The 17870-nt window shown below is 43.9% G+C and overlaps 1 protein-coding gene across 1 annotated transcript; it reads left to right on the plus strand.

Annotated features, from left to right (window-relative positions):
- slc27a4 (solute carrier family 27 member 4) lies at positions 1-16091 on the plus strand. The gene is made up of 13 exons (XM_080848135.1): positions 1-94; positions 1891-2052; positions 5055-5449; positions 6935-7093; positions 7290-7359; positions 7537-7628; positions 7939-8048; positions 9952-10161; positions 10546-10672; positions 12462-12599; positions 13364-13528; positions 14860-15006; positions 15401-16091. The coding sequence occupies exons 2-13, from the start codon at positions 1892-1894 to the stop codon at positions 15556-15558; spliced, it is 1932 nt and encodes a 643-aa protein (XP_080704261.1). The 5' UTR covers positions 1-94; position 1891; the 3' UTR covers positions 15559-16091.
- The last annotated feature ends 1779 nt before the right edge of the window (positions 16092-17870 follow it).

Here is a 17870-nt window from a genome sequence, read left to right on the forward strand (position 1 = left end):
CGTTTGCTAAGCCGATCAAGGTGGAATTCTACGGAACGGGTTCCACTTCAGGCATAATACTCACATTAGCGTGATTCTGTGGACGGAAGACCAGGTATGTCACAGTGTATGGCTCATAGATATTTTTTAATGTGTCTCTTCAAATGGTCCGTTTCCGGCCTCTTCGCTAATATTTAGACCAGCAGTAGCGTGAGCGGGCTCAGCGATTTCTAGACTGTCCTTTAACAACCTTGCCAGCTCATGGTGCATTTAAGGGGTTCGGATGGCAACCGTTCCGGTAGCATCTGACAGACCCTGTGGTGCCCTTAACGACCGGGCCCACAATGACACCGTAACTGACGCGCATTCAGACAATAAGGAGGGGTTGCTGGCTATCTACACTTCACCAGCATCGAGATAGCCAAGGCAGTGGCGCACAAGCATTTACGCACCTAACGTTACAGGCTTACTTTCTCAGGCTATACATAATCTGGGAAATGGGAACCAGGTGGGAGATTGATACAATCGTAGCTTTGACCATGTAAGCCTAACATGATTGGCCTGTATCTAGCGTTTTAGTCCCTGAAATGGCCCGGTCCCGCACATGGCATGTTCTGGTGGGTTGAGCTTAGCACATAGTTGCCAATCATTTTCGCCGTTAGTGTACTGCAGTTAGGAAGCTGCTGCGAGTGCGCGTGTTGAAATTTCCGGGGCCGTTTACTGTAGCTAGTGTAGTGCATTACCTTGTGGTTGCCGCCGTTGAGATCCTTCTGTGTTTTTAAATTAAATGTTTCCTGCACTCTCTCAAACGTGGCATGTGTCATCATTTGACTCACAAATGGCTGGTGGATTAAAACATATGCTGTCTAGGTGGTTTACGTGTGGATTCCCCCGTCTGAAATCGCCCATCATCGCAGGATTCTCTGCCTGCCTAGTCGTTGTCCCCCACTGTGGCTGATAGTCTGAAGAGGCAGTTATGCTGGACTAGCAAAGGCCGACCCGCAGTAATAAAGCCAGAAAATCATGTAACGTCGCCATTGGGTTTTTTTTGGTTCATTGTTTGTATACACAAACCTGGTGTAAATTTAAAAAAAAAAACTATTTCCTTACCAACGCCATGGTTGAACGCTACTGGTCTTTAATAAGTAAATGCGTATACTGTATTGGGTAGCCCCGAGACTTCACGCTGAAATTCTATCGTGTTCATTGTCATTATTTGGTTCGCTTTAAACTAGCAGTGAAACAGTCCAACTGTAAATGGTCTTCTTGATGGCAAATGTGAAACCACAGCAGTTGGATCAGCTCCACATCTTTCATTAGTCTAATGAAGAAACATATAAACAAATCTGAGACTGCCTTTGCAGGGATGTCCGAAGACCTCTGAACTACACTCCATCTAATTTGTTGTCTCTCTCAAAACTGGATGTTTCCTGACATCAATTATTTACATTTTCCCATTAGAGTGATGACAATGCACTCAACCTATAGGCTATATAGTAGAACCAGTTCTTGTGTGAAACCTAAATAAACCTAATAAAACCTAATGTACCCATCATTCCAGAAATGAGGTTGACTGCATGATTGAGTTAGTTTGTTGCTGTCTAGGTAATTGAGCAACTTACAACCCACCCATTCCTTATCTGGTTTAAATGGCCCTGTATGTCGTTATCAGATTTGTGTGCTGATAGATTTTTTATTTCTGAATTATCTGTGTCTTTGTATCATCACCTACTCTCTGGTGCCTTGAATGTGCCAGGTGTGCCCTGTCAATGTCTCTTTATCTAAAAATTGTATTTTGAGTTGACGTCTAAAAATTATGATTGCCTAAACACAGCGTGCATTAAAAAACATAACTACCTGTGTAACTTTCTTTCTCTCTTTGTCTTTCTTTTGTATTTCTTTTTATTTCAGGATGATACGTCTGGCGTGTTGCACCGCTGTCCTCTTCCTGTTCCGGCTAATCTTGGGGTTGCCATGGTATCAGGTGGTGCCCGCCGTCATCATCTTCTACCTGGGTTCGGGGGGATACAAGTTCTTACATGTCTTCATGAAGACAATTGGGAGAGACGTCCAGTGAGTGTACCTCCAGTTACCATTCTATGAGGGACTTATTCATCTAAAACAGAGGTTTCTTAACACTGCTACTGGGCCTCCCTGAGCTGAAAATATATAGTTTATCCCTGCTACAAGTGATCCTGGTTGAAATCAGAGTAACTAACTACAATGCTTCTGATTATCTAAATAACCTAAACAATGAATATCTAGTTAACAAACAGTTCGATGTGATATGTAGTGCAGGAAAGTGTGTAAAACATTAAAAGCAGGGTGTCACAGCAGATAGAGAATCACTGATCTATGGGGCGGCAGTGGTCCAGGAGCTGTTCAGCAATCAGAAGGTTGCTGGTTCGATCCCGACTCCTCCTGACCAAGTGTCGAAGTGTCCTTGAGCAAGACACCGAACCGCCAACCGCTCTCGATGTGCAGGATAGCCCCTTGCATGGTAGCCTCCGCCATCAGTGTTGTGACTGGATAGATGTCTGAGGCATTAACCTGTAAAGCGCTTTGTGTGCTCTATGAGTAGAAAAGCGATATATAAATGCAGTCCATTTACCATCTAAAGCAAGAACTAGTACAGAGGGGAATGCTGTTGAGGAATTTGTTTTTTAGGTATGGGTATTGAAACCAAGGTGTTGGCTTCGAACGTGCCTCGTCCAACCAGTTGAACTCCAGAAATAAGCTTGATTTGCTTAAGGCCCTATTCTGTCAAGAGCAGGTTGCATATTCGCAGGAAGAGGGTTTGCAGGTATGCTGGTATGCATCCTGAAGCATTGCGAAAACAAAGTGGAGAATAGGTTCTTTGTTGGAGGGCTTGTTTCTAAGCCCTCAAACGAGAAAATCAGCATATTCTCGTGAATCAAGACCAGGGTTCACAGAAGGAGGTCTTTCTGGTTCAAGGTGGGATATATATACCGAGTTTAACTCAGTATTTTCTGTTGAAAGTAGTAGGTAATGTAATTTTTTTGGTTCAGTTAATGTGTTAATGTACTGTATATCTTAACGTAACCCTCTGACATTTCATACAGCCTAGACATATCTTTGACATTGTCATGATATTTGAGTGTCATGATGAGACACTGTGGAGCTGTGATTTATTTTAAATTCAATCCCGCCGGTTAGTTGAAACAAAAGTCTAAATGGAAAGTATGCTGTAATGACCCTGTATCACATAGCTATTACAAGACAAATACAGACAGTGAGAGCTGTACAACTCTGACCTCTGCACACTAGCTTATAGGCTAGACTAAGTACTAAAGTATAGAAATACGCGCGCACACATACATACACACACACACACAGGTACTTACTCAGTTTTGGAGACATTCGTGTCCTCAAGTAGTGAGGAGCTGCTGCCTCAGCCATATCGGCCTTTGGGTCTAAATTAGCTTTTCTTTATCAGCATTATCATCTATGAAACCACCTTGGCTTGTTTAAATCCTATATTGCAGAAATGCCTTGTAAGTGACGAAATTCTCATGAGTTTTTTTGAATAATCATGTAGAAATAAATTTGGTCAGGTTTCACACAGATGACAGAAGTTGTGGTAATCGTAAGGCCTGTCACAAGCAGACTTTCACCCACTGTGTAGTTTCAGTGTTGCTCAAGCTCTCAAACAGGATATGAGGCCATTCCCATTATGGACTATTATGGACCATTCTGTATCTTGTGCCTAAGTTCATCCCACTGACTAATGTGACACGCCACGTACCAGCACCAGTTTCATTGCAACACCGGGTCTGTAGTTATTTCTGAGTATCTGTTGGGGTCACACTTACACTTTTGATGAAACTAATTCCAAACTGTCAAAAAAAACTAAATTTCTCAATATGTTGCACCTAAGGGATTCTGTTTTCTAGCAGACAGTTTCACATCATGACCGCTCAGTCAGTGGTCTGCATTCACAGCCATAACCACTAGTCCAGAAACCCTGAGATCTCACCCACTTGATTTGATTCTGTGTCGTTCTCCCTGTCTGCTCTCGTTGTAACCGTGCCATGAAACTAGCCGACGTCTCCACAGTACTCGACCTAAGACCAGAGAGAAGCCCATAAATCTGCTGTGCTGTGCCCTTGACCAAGGCATCATATAAGGGGCAAACCCACTGCAGTCTCAGTCATTATCTAGACTTCACTATCACTCCCCTTGTCGGTCGGACCACACTGTCTGTGGGTGTGCAGTGTACAGTGTCCCACAGCTACCTCAGCCGGATGAACGTCGGCCATTCTGGCTCTCAGTCATTTACCATTCACCTCATTTGTCATGAATACAGCCCCACTGTCACTGTGATGACTGTAGCATTGCAGGATCTGTCAGAGAGTATACTTGAGGCAAACTATTTAAAGAATGCTCTGAATTCGTGAATTGTGTTAATATTTGCTATGGTATTTGTTCGTACAAAATTGGTCCACTGTGTTCTGAAGTTTCTCAAGTGGACTTTGGAAGTAGATATAATGCAAACTAGAAAGTTCTTTATTCTTTATCTCTTATCTGGTCTTTATCTTAGCTATCTCTTCTTATCGTCGTGTTTATCATATACTAGTTCTAAGATATCCGTTCTTTAAATTAATCATCTGTTAAAGGAAACATACTTTTTAAAGAGAGTTTTGTGGGTAAGTTTGGTTGGCTCTTCTGGTATCTTGTTACTGTACTCTCACCATGGTTCCAGAACTGGTTTTGTTGTGTTTTCAGGTCATTGCAGGCAGTGTTTTTATTACATTTAGTTCTTGTGTGCTGTTGTTGTGTTGTGATGCTCTATACCACCTGGGCACTAACAAACAAAACGTAGTGTAACATCATCAGTCACCATCCACCCGATTATCATCCTTTCATTCCGGAAGTGCAGCTCAAAGGGTTATACAGACAGTAATGGGTGTGAAAGTACAAAAATAGTAAAGAAGAAAATAAATAATAAAGTAAATAAGAAATCTGAGTTAAAAAAGCATACTTGTAACCAATAGGACCGATTTCAACCTGGCACGTGTCCAAATAATCACCGATCACTCTGACTGTCCTTGCAGTGCGGCGGGTGTGCTGCTCAGGGTGAAGCTGAATGTGAGGAGACACCTGCGGCAGCGTAACACCATCCCCAAGATCTTCGCCGAGATGGTGCAGCGGCACGGCGACAAGACGGCGCTGATCTTCGAGGGCACGGGCGAGGCCTGGAGCTTCCGTCAGCTGGATGCCTACTCTAACCGCGTGGCCAACCTGCTGCTGCAGCGTGGCTACAAGGAGGGCGACGTGGTGGCTCTCTTCATGGAGAACCGCTCGCAGTACGTGGGTCTGTGGCTGGGCATGGCCAAGATCGGTGTGGAGGCAGCACTCATCAACTTCAACCTGCGCCTGGAGGCCCTAGTGCACTGCATCAACATCTCCAACGCCAAGGCCGTGGTGTTTGGCAGCGAGCTGACCGACGGTAAGGAGATGGGATAGAGGTGGAAAACATCCCAACACGGCAAAGTGTGTGTGTGCCATCATGCATGTACTCATGTACTCACATGTATCATATCATCACAGACATCATACATATCATATAAACTATTGTACTACTAATTATCACATCCATTATTATTAATAGTATTTGTTAGTACATATGTACCCGTAGGAGTCCATTATAAACCTTGAGGTCATTATACTTGTACTAAAGGTATTATACTTGTATAAGTACTGGTACATTATTAATTATATGTGCTATTATTGTCAATTATCAATACATTTTTTGGTGTAAGTGTAAGATAGGATAAGATTCAGGTTTGGATGTATTATTACAGTAAGGGTTCAGATAAGGAAGTACTAATAAGTAAGTACTGAATAAATACATTTATATAGAACTATATAAGTGGATATATTACAGATTTTATAGACGAAATATATAATATATATGTAAGTATAGTCACATACAGACAACAGGCACATGTATAGTCACATACATAAGGAACAAGATGTACTGGAATGATTTAACAGATTGATAAAAAAAATCGAACAGCTTCCTGAACCATGAGACATCCTTTCGTGAAAGACAAACAAAAAATGGCCACCAATATCAGCTGAAAACTAGTGACTGATAAATGGTCAACTACATCAGCCAAAAAGGGATAGTTAATGTACAGCCAACTGTTTGACTTTAGAGAGTAGATTTCCTTCTATTAATTCCTCTAAATGGGGACTAAAAGCCACCTCAATAAGGTGGCAGAAGGGACAAGCAGAAAACTCTGAGAGCAATTGCTGTAATTGGCCACTGAGACCTGTATAGCCAGTCAGACTAGCACATGAAAGTAGGTTGGTGTGCACTGATGTAGTAGACTTTGGTATGGCTGGTATTTTTACGATTGTATGTGCTTTGCAACCACTTTGCATTGTTTCCTGGCATTGCAGAAAGGCCATGTTCTGATTTGAATTTATTCCCTAATTAATTTAGTCAGTCATAAATACACAGCGTAGACTCTTGTTTAGAAAACGAAGAATAGTACACTGCCAACTGTGCTCTTGGCATGCCTGCTTGCTACATGAGATTGAAAGATCACTCACTATTTCCTTCTGCAAGCTAACAGGCTAACACAAATGTCCAGTAGTCACAAACTTCAAGTCTTCAGAGCATGCCTCTAGCATACGCCCTCTTTTCAATAGAAACAGAAGAGTGCACAGGTTTTCCTTGAGATTTTCTGAGCTGAGTTTTTAGGTTGGGTGGTTTTGTCTAACTGTGTGTGTGTGTGTGTGTGTGTGTGTGTGTGTGTGTGTGTGTGTGTGTGTGTGTGTGTGTGTGTGTGTGTGTGTGTGTGTGTGTGTGTGTGTGTGTGTGTGTGTGTGTGTGTGTGTGTGTGTGTGTGTGTGTGTGTGTGTGTGTGTGTGTGTGTGTGTGTGTCTGTATCTGTGTGTGTGTGTGTGTTGGGCCCTACTCCAGCCCTGTGTGAGGTGCACAGCTCTATGGGGAAGACGGTGAGTCTGCTGTGCTCCGGGGACTGGGATCCCAAACGGGTCCCTGAGGGAACCGAGCTCCTGGAACCTCTGCTGGACGCCGCCCCCAATCACCAGCCAACCCCACCCGATCGCGGCTTCACAGGTCAGACAGCCAATCACACGGCAGCAACTGTGCACTAAAAACAATGTATCCGGCTTATCCTGGAAAAAAAACCAGTATGATTCTACGTGCACCTTGTAGAAACCTAAAATTTTGGATTGTTAAAACCATCAGCTGTTTAAAGAACACATGTAGAACACATTACACGTAGTCCAAGCCTCCCATATTTTCTCCTTAGATCGACTTTTCTACATCTACACCTCTGGAACTACTGGGCTACCCAAAGCTGCCATCGTAGTTCACAGCAGGTATGTGCTCTTCTTAGCGTTTTTTTTTGGCTGCTTTTATGAAGAGCCATAACACTTGAGAAATGAGGGATTTGTTCTCATGGGCCGTTGATTCTCAACTGCTAATCTCTCTTCATCTCTCCTGTGGTGGTGTTGTATTTCCCCCCCTCTCTCCCCTCCTGGCTTTGTGATTGGTAGATACTACCGCATGGCTGCACTGGTGTACTACGGGTTTGCGATGACCCCAGATGATGTGATGTATGACTGTCTGCCCCTCTATCACTCAGCAGGTAATGTCAGACCACTGATTAAGTTTAGTTACCAGCTTCCTGTTAGCAGCTTAAACCTGTGTAGATAACTGCCACATTTACACTCAAAAGGTGACATTTTACCTGATGTCATTAGCAGAATATACATTTGATTAGTGTCTCTTTTGATTATTGTTCAAGTTGTGCAATTTGTTGGGTTTGCTTTTGGTGATTTGTCTTTAGATGAGTGTACAAGTGAAGCATCACATTATGTTACCTTGTCTCTCTCTCTCGCTCTCTCTCACACACACACACACACACACACACACAAACACACACGTTCCTTTCTCAGGCAACATTGTCGGAGTGGGCCAGTGTCTGATCCATGGGATGACCATTGTCATCCGGAGGAAGTTCTCAGCCTCCAAGTTTTGGGACGACTGCATCAAGTACAAATGCACTGTGAGTGGATTAAAACCTTTTTACATCAACCATAGCTAGGTTGTCAACCCAGGCTTACTGCAGTTCAGCTTACACATTACACATGTTGTCCACAACCATGCAGTACGATCATGAACCCAAGGACCAGATATCATGGGCAGCTTTTTCCCCTAGCTGGAGTGAAGTGGATGAAGTCTTTCTATGAGAAATGACTGCTATGAACTACCTCTTCAGATTAATTAATAACTTGTGGAAGTGTGCACAAACACACGTTTGCCAGATAAGACATCAAATATTTGGGGTATTTTTGGTTGTGCACCCATTCAGTCCCAGACTGAGAATACACTCACTATTTTTTGTAAGATGTGGCGTTGCCTGTTGGTCTGTTAAAGCAGACATATAGTGTGAATGAAATGTACAGAAGTGACCTGAATTAAATTACTTGAGCTTATACCAGCGCCTGACACAAGCTTCAGCTTTATGTTTGTATAAAACAAGAGCAAATGCCTGGCTGTTAAGCCTACCATAGCACCTGAAAAATGGAAGATAAAGGAGATTTTCTTTTAGGGCAAGTGAATACAGTACATATTTCACAGGTCTAATGATGTGTAGCCACACAAAGGAAAAAATGCTGTGAGAAGAAGAGCACCGGTACCATTGTAGTGGTATTTGTGTTGTGTTGTCCTGTTGTTTTGAAAGTCTGTGCGGTGTTGTGTGTCAGCCACTGAGGTAAGCGGTGATGGAAGTTCACATGATTGCCTCTTGCATATTGCATAAGCTGAGTGCAGGTAGGATACTGACCCCGCAAAGAAATGTGCATTTGGCACTGCAGAATTGATTACTTGGGCTCACCACGCCATGATTTGAAATCCAAAATAGTAGGAAGCAATTATATCAGCATGGAAATGACTACATTTCATTCCCTTCCAGCAACGAACAAAACAAATCAAAATGCCTCGGATTTTCTGCACACAAATTAAAGCGCAGAGTTAAATAACTGCCCAAGGCTTTATATTCTTGCCGCAGTTCTCCGCAAGTCTTTTCTAGGAATGGCTGTAAGGACAGTGTTTGCCTGCTAAGGTAACATGTTAGCATCTACAGCAGCATGTACCTCCTACATTGGCCACTACGCCACTAAAAGCAGTGTGGTATAGCCATGCCAGAAGACGGTGTGTCTGCATAAGCAATGTTTAACTTTTATGTTAGTCAAGAACTAAGGTCATCCCCTGACCATCGTGATGCCATCATATATCCATGTTTTGTAACATAGACATTCGTTGCATAAGGTGTGTTGTGTTCAAGAGTTGGCAGTGTTTTGCCACAAATTCCTATTCCTTGTTTTGAGATGAATGTTCTTTTTCACTTAAGACCTCCTGCCTTTATGACAGCCTGTTTCCTTAATGTGTGTCTGAGCTTTTTTTTTATGTATGTCTTAGCTTTTTGCATTTTCTCTCCACTGATTTATTTAACCGTGTTGTGTATGAACCTCTGTGTGCTCTCTTGTTGACTTACACCATGTTTACATTTAGTCATTTAGCAGACGCTTTTATCCAAGCAACGTTCAAAGGAATGTTGTAGGTCCCTCATTGTGAATGCCTTGTATGAATCATTCGCTTATGTAAGCAGGAACAACTTTTCTGTGTGTGTGTATCTTAAATTATTAGGTGCCACATAGTCTGCATATGTATAAGAGCATGTTTGGACCAGAGGTGATAAGAAGGGTCGAACTGACATCTTTACTAGACAGAAAGCATAGTAAGATATCCTCGGACATCAGAGACCAACCATGTGGTTATCCCTGCTGACAATTTGTTTTGGCGTCAGAGAACGCTAACTTCTATCTATATAAACCTTGTGCAATGTGCAAAACTCACACTCAAAAAGCCTGGATTGTAGTATTCATTGGTCTGCATCGCTTCTCCAGATTGTCCAGTACATCGGTGAGATTTGCCGGTACCTTCTCAACCAGCCACTGCGTGAGACAGAACAGCAGCACCGCGTACGCATGGCCTTAGGCAACGGCTTGCGGCAGTCTATCTGGGAGGAATTCACTGGCCGCTTCAACATTCCGCAAATCGCAGAGTTCTATGGCGCCACTGAGTGCAACTGCAGCCTTGGGAACTTCGACAACAAGGTAGACGACACAGACACACACGCTTATTTCCAACTCTCAGTCCACAGGCAGCAGACACGGGAATTCTCTCTCTCTTTCTCTCTCTTAAATTCGGTAGTGAGGTTACTTTCAGAATCACACTCACTCACATTCTCTTTCTGCCACACAAACGGAACCCTCAGGAGAACCCCAATTGACTGCTTAGTGAATCACTCACTGTTTAGAATGTTTGAACATATACCAACAATTATAAATACAGTTCAAATAAAAATTGAATTAGCTGAACTTGAGTGGTGTTTGTGTTTCAGTTTATCTGTGTGTATGCATTCAAATATTCTGTGTGTTTGCATTTTGAATTGATTTATTGTGTTGTGTGCGTGTGTGCTATGCGTGTGTCCTGAGCAGATAGGTGCCTGTGGCTTCAATAGCCGGATCCTACCCTACGTCTACCCCATCCGCTTGGTGAAGGTGGATGAGGAGACCATGGAGCTCATCAGAGGACCAGATGGAGTGTGTATCCCCTGCCAGCCTGGTAAGTCACACACACTTTTCTCTCTCACACTCTTCCTCTCTCTTTCTACACAATTCCCCCCTCCCCCCTTTCTCGCTTTCTCTCTTACTCTCACTCTAGGGGCATGGAAGTCTGTCTCTCCCACTGCTATGTGGAGTTAACCCACTCTTAAGGGGCCAGCATGCTTCTGCAACGGTGCCACATTGTTGTGTAAATGTTGTGTAAATGTACTCCTAGCAATTTATGCTCCCTAAAAGGTTGCCCGTGTTGCAAAGATGAGCCTGTCATTTGCTCGGCAGATAGAAAACAGCTTCCCTAACAGAAAGTCTGAAGCTTGAAGTTATTTTCAAACCTTTACTTGGGTAGCACTGTAAAACTGAGCAGACATGCAGAATACATTTTAGTAATCTCGTCTCGTAACATTCGTTTCACATAGCATTGCATGTTTAAACTGTGATAGCATTAAGCTAACGTATTTTCTAACGTATAGGGGAAATTCCATAGAGGCCGCGCTAGGTATTAGCATCAATTAATTCACGTTAATGTTTTTGTACATGAGCCTGACATTTGCTCGGCAGATAGATAACAGGTTCTCTAACAGAAAGTCTAAAGCTTGAAGTTCTTTCAAACCTTTACTTGGGAAGCCCTGTAAAACTGAGTAGACATGCAGAATACATTTTAGTAATCTCATCTCGTAACATTAGTTTCACATAGCATTGCATTTTTAAACTGTGATAGAAACTACGTTAGCTTAATGCTAACGTATAGGGGAAATTCCATAGAGACCGCGCTAGCGAATAGCATATTCATCAAAGTAAACAATTCAAACAAACTTCGGTTCATTACAAGTGGTTTCGGTTCATTACGATGGGTTATAGACATCCAGACAGGATGTAGCCAACCGACCAGCAGACGAATCACAGCCTTGCAGGCTGCAAGGCTTGTGTAAAGCTTGTGTAAATTTTGGCTAGAAAGAAGTCTAGAAGAATCGTCCGACGCATGCAAGACGTGAAAAGACGCGCTTTGGGCTTGCAAGGGGCTTGCAAGAGCCTCTTGCGCCTGCGCTTGCGCCTCTGAGCATAAATTGGGCATAAGTTCCATTGGAGTGCATAATTTGCTCATTCCCTCCTACCCCCCCTCCCCCTCACATGTGTATCTGCCAGGGAGCTTTACCCTGGTGAGCCCCACCTCCCCCTCTGCCCCCTCACCCACCCACTGCCTGGCAGCATTCCAGTGGGGTTTAAGACTCGGGCATAGTTCTGCCAAAGCACCAGGAGCTGCTGGCTGCTTTCTAATGATGCAACTCATCAGATGTCTGTGTAGCTCAACCCGTAGAGCAAGGTGCTTACCACACTGAAGTCACCGGTTCAATTCCTAAGGAGCACATGTTATTTACTGTAGGGGGGTATAAATCACTTAAAGGATCTTTTGAAATTAGTAGTGAAAAAGTAAACACAATCTCAAAATAGCAATGTAGCATCCAGGGTAGTGTACAATTGCACCCTCAGTGTCATGTTCAGCTTGAGGTCATGAACATACAGTAAATGCTTTCTTTATACCCATGGCATGGCTAGGTTGACCTTAATCTGACATTGTTAACCACGATTTGACAAGTGTCACTTACCGCTTACCAACATACCGCTGAGTCAGTTGGTTGCCAAATCCATTGCTAATAATGTGTCTTTCTCTCTCTTCCCCTCCCCCCTCTCCATTCTTTCTCTCTTCTTCTTTTCTCTCTGTCTCTTTTTCCCTCCGTCCCCCCGTCCCCCCACAACCACTGCCTGCTGTGTCTCCGTCCTTGCTTCCGCAGGTGAACCTGGTCAGTTGGTGGGCCGGATCATCCAGAATGACCCCCTGCGACGCTTCGATGGCTACGTCAACCAGACCGCCACCAGTAAGAAAATTGCCGACAGCGTCTTCAAGAAAGGAGACAGTGCCTACCTATCAGGTACCATCAGCATAACACAGACACACACACTGCCATTCATGCACACAGCACCTTATATCCATGTGTCCACCACACATGACACTTAACAAAGCCCCTCTTCAGACAGAACAGAGTCGCTCTCGACTATGTTTGTAGATTTTAATTGTTTTTACGTTATGTAAGTGCACAGACATTCTACGTGCCACACACACACACACACACACACACACACCCTGTGTCGTAGGAGGTCAGAACTTTATGAGTAAAGCACCTGTACAGGAAGAGGATCTGGGATTAAGATGAATTACCATCTGACACAGAGAGGCTCAGCCCAACAGCCCACTGTGTCCCCCTGATATGTCTTTATTGACCGCTGCGAAAAATTAATGACCGCTGTCATAGGCAAGGGGTTTTGTGCTTTTAATTCACATCTTTCATATCATTCCGAAAGTATAAATCCCTTCAGGTCGATACAAGACCCCTCCACTGTGCGCCAGGGTCCTGTTCGTCCCGTCTGGATTTATTTTTTTCGATTATGACCGCCGGACTATAGATTACCTCTTACATATTACAGTGTTTTACTCGTCACCCGTCAACACAATACAATTGAATGATAAGTCAACAAGTTTCACTCCTTCTCACTGCTGTTCTCTCTTCCTCCATCTCTCTCTCTTTCTCTCTGTCTATATCTCTCTCCATTTTTGATCTCTTTTTCTTTCTCATGCTTCCTGTCTGTTACTCTGTCTGTGTCTGACCATCTTTCCCTCTCTCTTTGCTTTCTGCAGGTGACGTTCTCATCATGGATAAGTACGGCTACATGTACTTCAAGGACCGGACAGGAGACACGTTCCGCTGGAAGGGGGAGAACGTGTCCACCACCGAGGTGGAGGGAACCCTAAGCCGTCTGCTCGACATGAAGGACGTGGTGGTGTACGGCGTGGAAGTGCCAGGTACACACATGGAGACACGTGAATACACTCATTCACACACATACACATACACACACACACACACACACAGGCACTGACTCTCACTGAATCCTGTGAAGTCTAGCACATACAGTATTGTGCAGTTTTGGGCAAGTTTGGCATTATGTTATGTGGATGCTTTCAAAATAGCATGAATTGTTTTTGCTTACCAATCAACAACATACAAAATGCATACAAAAGAAAGTATGTCAATGTCATTATATAGGCACACTAATGCAGAACAAAAAATGTGTGAAAAGAAAAATGCCTAGTTTTTTTTGCACTGTTCTGTATATACACTACTGTATGTAGGTAAAAACATTAAGTTTGGTACAGCAATAAGTATGTTACAGCAATAATTGTATCAGTGCCTTTGAGGAAGGTTGAGGGTGTCTCAGCGTTTGTTTGGAAATGAGCGATGGCTGAATTTTCCATTGTTCAAAGTGTGTGTGTGTGTGTGTGTGTGTGTGTGTGTGTGTGTGTGTGTGTGTGTGTGTGTGTGTGTGTGTGTGTGCGTGTGCGTGGGTGTGTGTGCGACTTTTATCTTGCATTGAGTGTGTAACACGACCGCACCAACATGTTTGTTTTTGAAAATTAACCTGTGCACTGTTGGAATCCAACTCCTACTTTTCATGAATCAACACTGAAGGAAGGAGGGTAGGAATAAATAGTCAAGGATAACTATTGGCGAAAGATTGATGTTCCTTGATGTTCACAGACTGAAAAAAGCTATCTTCTAATATCTAATATGCTACTGTATATGGTTGTAAAATACAAAAAAATTCAGACATAAAAATCTCCTGAAATTTGATGATGACAGAATGACCCTAAAGACTTTCCTTCCCAAGATTTGGAGCGTGCCGTGTGTTCTGTGTCAGTGGATTGTAGGATGCGTCACAGCATTTCTTGTGTCATTACTCTGTATGCTAATAACCCATTCGTCATCATAGATGCCTGATCAGCCAAGGCAACAGCTGTATTTGAGTTCAATGACAGATGCTGAGCGGCAGTGCTCCGCTTTTGAATAATGCAGACAGCATTTGGGCTCGACGTAAGGTCAGGGAGATGATGTTCAGATGGTGCCCTGTGGGAGATTCTGGTTTAGTGCGGAACGTACTGTGACATCTCAGGGGAAAAAAAGGACAATGTGGGAATGTTTTTCCTGTCCAGATCAATTAGATGTGTGGCAGTTTCTGCATGTGCGTGCGTGTATGTGTGTATTTGTGTTGCTGTGTGTGTGTGATCCCACATCTCCATGTCTGTTGGTCACCTCTCTCTCTCTCTCTCGCTCTCTCTCTCTCTTTCACCCCCAGGAGTGGAGGGCAAAGCAGGCATGGCAGCCATTGCAGACCCAGAACAGAACACCAACCTGGAGAAGTTTGTGCGGGACATGGACAAGGCCCTGCCCGCCTACGCCCGACCCGTCTTTCTACGCTTCCTGCCAGAGGTCAACAAGACGGGTGAGACAGTACATACAGTACCAGTCAAAAGTTTGGACACACCTTCTCATTTTTACATGTATTATTTTCTACATGGTAGATAACACTTTTTTTGTTAAGTACATCATTCCATATGTGTCCTTTCGTAGTTTAAATGTCTTTAGTATTAATCTACAATGTAGAAAACAATAAAAGTAAAGAAAACACTTGTGTTCACACTCCAACTCGCACACTTATGTACCTCCCTACCCGAGACGCACACACATATGTCCCACCCTACCCTAGACACACACACACAATGTCCACACTCACTCACACACGCCCCCCCCCCATCCAGCCACACACACAAATACACACATTTGCGAGCCACCTTTCCTGCGTCTTACAGAGCTGGTTCCCTGTCTCTTTCTCTCAGGAACATTTAAGTTTCAGAAGACGGACATGCGTCGCGAGGGCTTCGACCCCAGCATGGTGTCTGACAGACTGTACTTCCTGGACTCCAGTAGGGGGGGCTACACGCAGCTGACCGACGAGCTCCACCGCTGCATCGTCTCCGGGAAACAGAAACTCTAAGGCCTGTCTGTCAGGCCGCCTACGCCCAATACCCACGCCTCTGCCCCTGCCCATGCTCCGCCTCCGCCTGAAAAAACAAAACCTCTCTTAAGGCTCCCTCAATACCATGCCACGCCCCTCGTTACCTCAGTGACCACAGTGACCACAGTGAGGGGAAGCAGGAACACATTTCAACCAATGAACAGACGCCCCTTCTCTCACACCCCCACCCCCCAAGTGATATGCCCCACCCCCTCATTAGCCACATCCAGGAATGTCATCCCACCAATCAGTGCACCCGGCCACGCCCACAGCTTAACCCTGCCCAATCTGGCGGCCCACTGGGACAGCAACGAGATGGGCTACCTGACATGGTGGTGAATAAAGAAAATGGGAAAAGGAAAAAGAAAAAAAAGAAAAACAAAAAAAAAAGCTAAAAATGAAGAAATTAACAAACAGTGACTGAATAAACGAAGGACTTAATGGAAACACGCATGTGCCGTGTTTGATGTCGAAGCGTCAGCCCGTTCAGCTTAACCTGCACAAAGCCTCCATCACACTCCATTTGGCTCTGTTCCCCATAGACATCTCTCTCTCCAGCCGTGAAAGATCAACCTCTCTCAGCCTCAGCTCGCTAACGGATCCCCTAATGCATGTTTCTTATGGAGGAGTATGCGCTACAAATGACCAAAACTGCAGAGGGTTACCGTGCAATAAGAGCCCAGTGTGGCTAACTGCCCTCTAGATCTTTTGTCAGCTGACACTGGAACAGATATTGGCCTCATCTGGCGAGGTGCTGGGTCAGATCTGGGCCAGATGAGTTGCATTGTCAGCTGCTACTTGGGCAGATAGCCAAGAGATGACACAATCAGTGCTATTTATTTAAAGGACCTGCATTGCACCAAAAATATTTAAGTTGTAGTGTAGTCTTGATTCATATTTAAAGACTTGATTGTATCATTACCACCTTTTTGATTCTTGCACTATGGCTGTTTTTTTGTTTTTAATTTAAATGTATTATTTTTATCATTGCACTTATGTTGCGTGCACTGTATATGATTGTGATAAGGCTACTTCTCCAGACCAACAGGGGGCAGTGTCATCATTCTTAATGGGTCTTATGAAACAGGAAGTAGGGCACCTCCAATGTAAAGTTTTGTGCTCAAATCTACTGTCTATGCTCAAATTCCAAAAAATCTTGGCAGCTTGACGCCTTTGGCATTGTGTAGGTTGAGCTAGAAGGGCTGGCTCGGTCCCGCGGGACAAGTTTCCTTTGCAATTGGACAGACAATAAAGAAAAATGAGTATACACCTCTGAACTTCCAACTCCAGCCCTGTGCTGTCATGGAGATGATGATGATGATGGTGATGATGATGAAGTGAGTGCAATGTTCTGGTGCTAAAGAGTAAAGATCTTCATGGAGGACACACATCACGTGATCAACTCCTCCGAGGAAAGGAGGAGAGCAGTGGAGGCAAAGGGAAGGACAAAAAAGGGTGAAGGAGAAAAGAGATACGAAGGGGAGAAAAGGGAAAAAGGGAAAAAATTTGCATCCATCATAAATGTTTTGTTTGCGTGTGTATGTTTGGTTGTTAATTCGGTCTCGTCTCGCTTCTCTCTGTACTTTAAATCAGCCGGCATGAATGATCAACATAAGCAGAGCTCTGTGCCTTACTGTGAGGTTGGTTTAAAGAGTCGCTTAAAACTCACAGGGTACCTGTACCATCGCACCCTCAGTCTTCTTCTCCTGCTGTGTCCTCCCTTCATCCCTTGCTCTCCTTCCTAAACTCTCCTCACGTCTGTCATCCTTCATGTTCCGCATCATCCATAGTTTTTCTTCTCATCCCATGTTCCTGAAAGTCTTTCACTCTCTCTTTGTTTCTCATTCCTTCTCTCCACCCACCCTAATTCCTTTTCAGGCACCTCTGTTTGCATCCCGAGTCTTCTTTCTGGAAGATTCCATCATGCCGACATCTCTTTCCATTCCTGTGCTCCATTCAGACAATTCTCTAGGAACACCTTTTATCTGTTTGTAATTTCACGTCAAACGTTCATTTTATATTTGTCTGAAAGCCACCACAAGCACCCCCCAAAGCACTAGAAAGTAGTTTTTTTTCTTTTCTTGAGCCAAATATCAGTCAAGTCTTCGGCCTCCGGAGGGGAACCAACTACCTTCCGGGGGCGTTTTTCACGGCCCCATCCAAAGCCTCTTTTCATTTGTTGTCTTTTTTTTTTTTCTTTACTCATTTTGTTTTTAAATCATGAACCTGTGTGAGTTTATGTTTCTGTGTAGCTGTTCACAAAAGGGCATGTCTAACACAAACGCTCGCTA

Source organism: Sprattus sprattus (assembly GCF_963457725.1).
Source record: "Sprattus sprattus genome assembly, chromosome: 11".
In the NCBI taxonomy this organism is placed as follows: domain Eukaryota; kingdom Metazoa; phylum Chordata; class Actinopteri; order Clupeiformes; family Clupeidae; genus Sprattus; species Sprattus sprattus.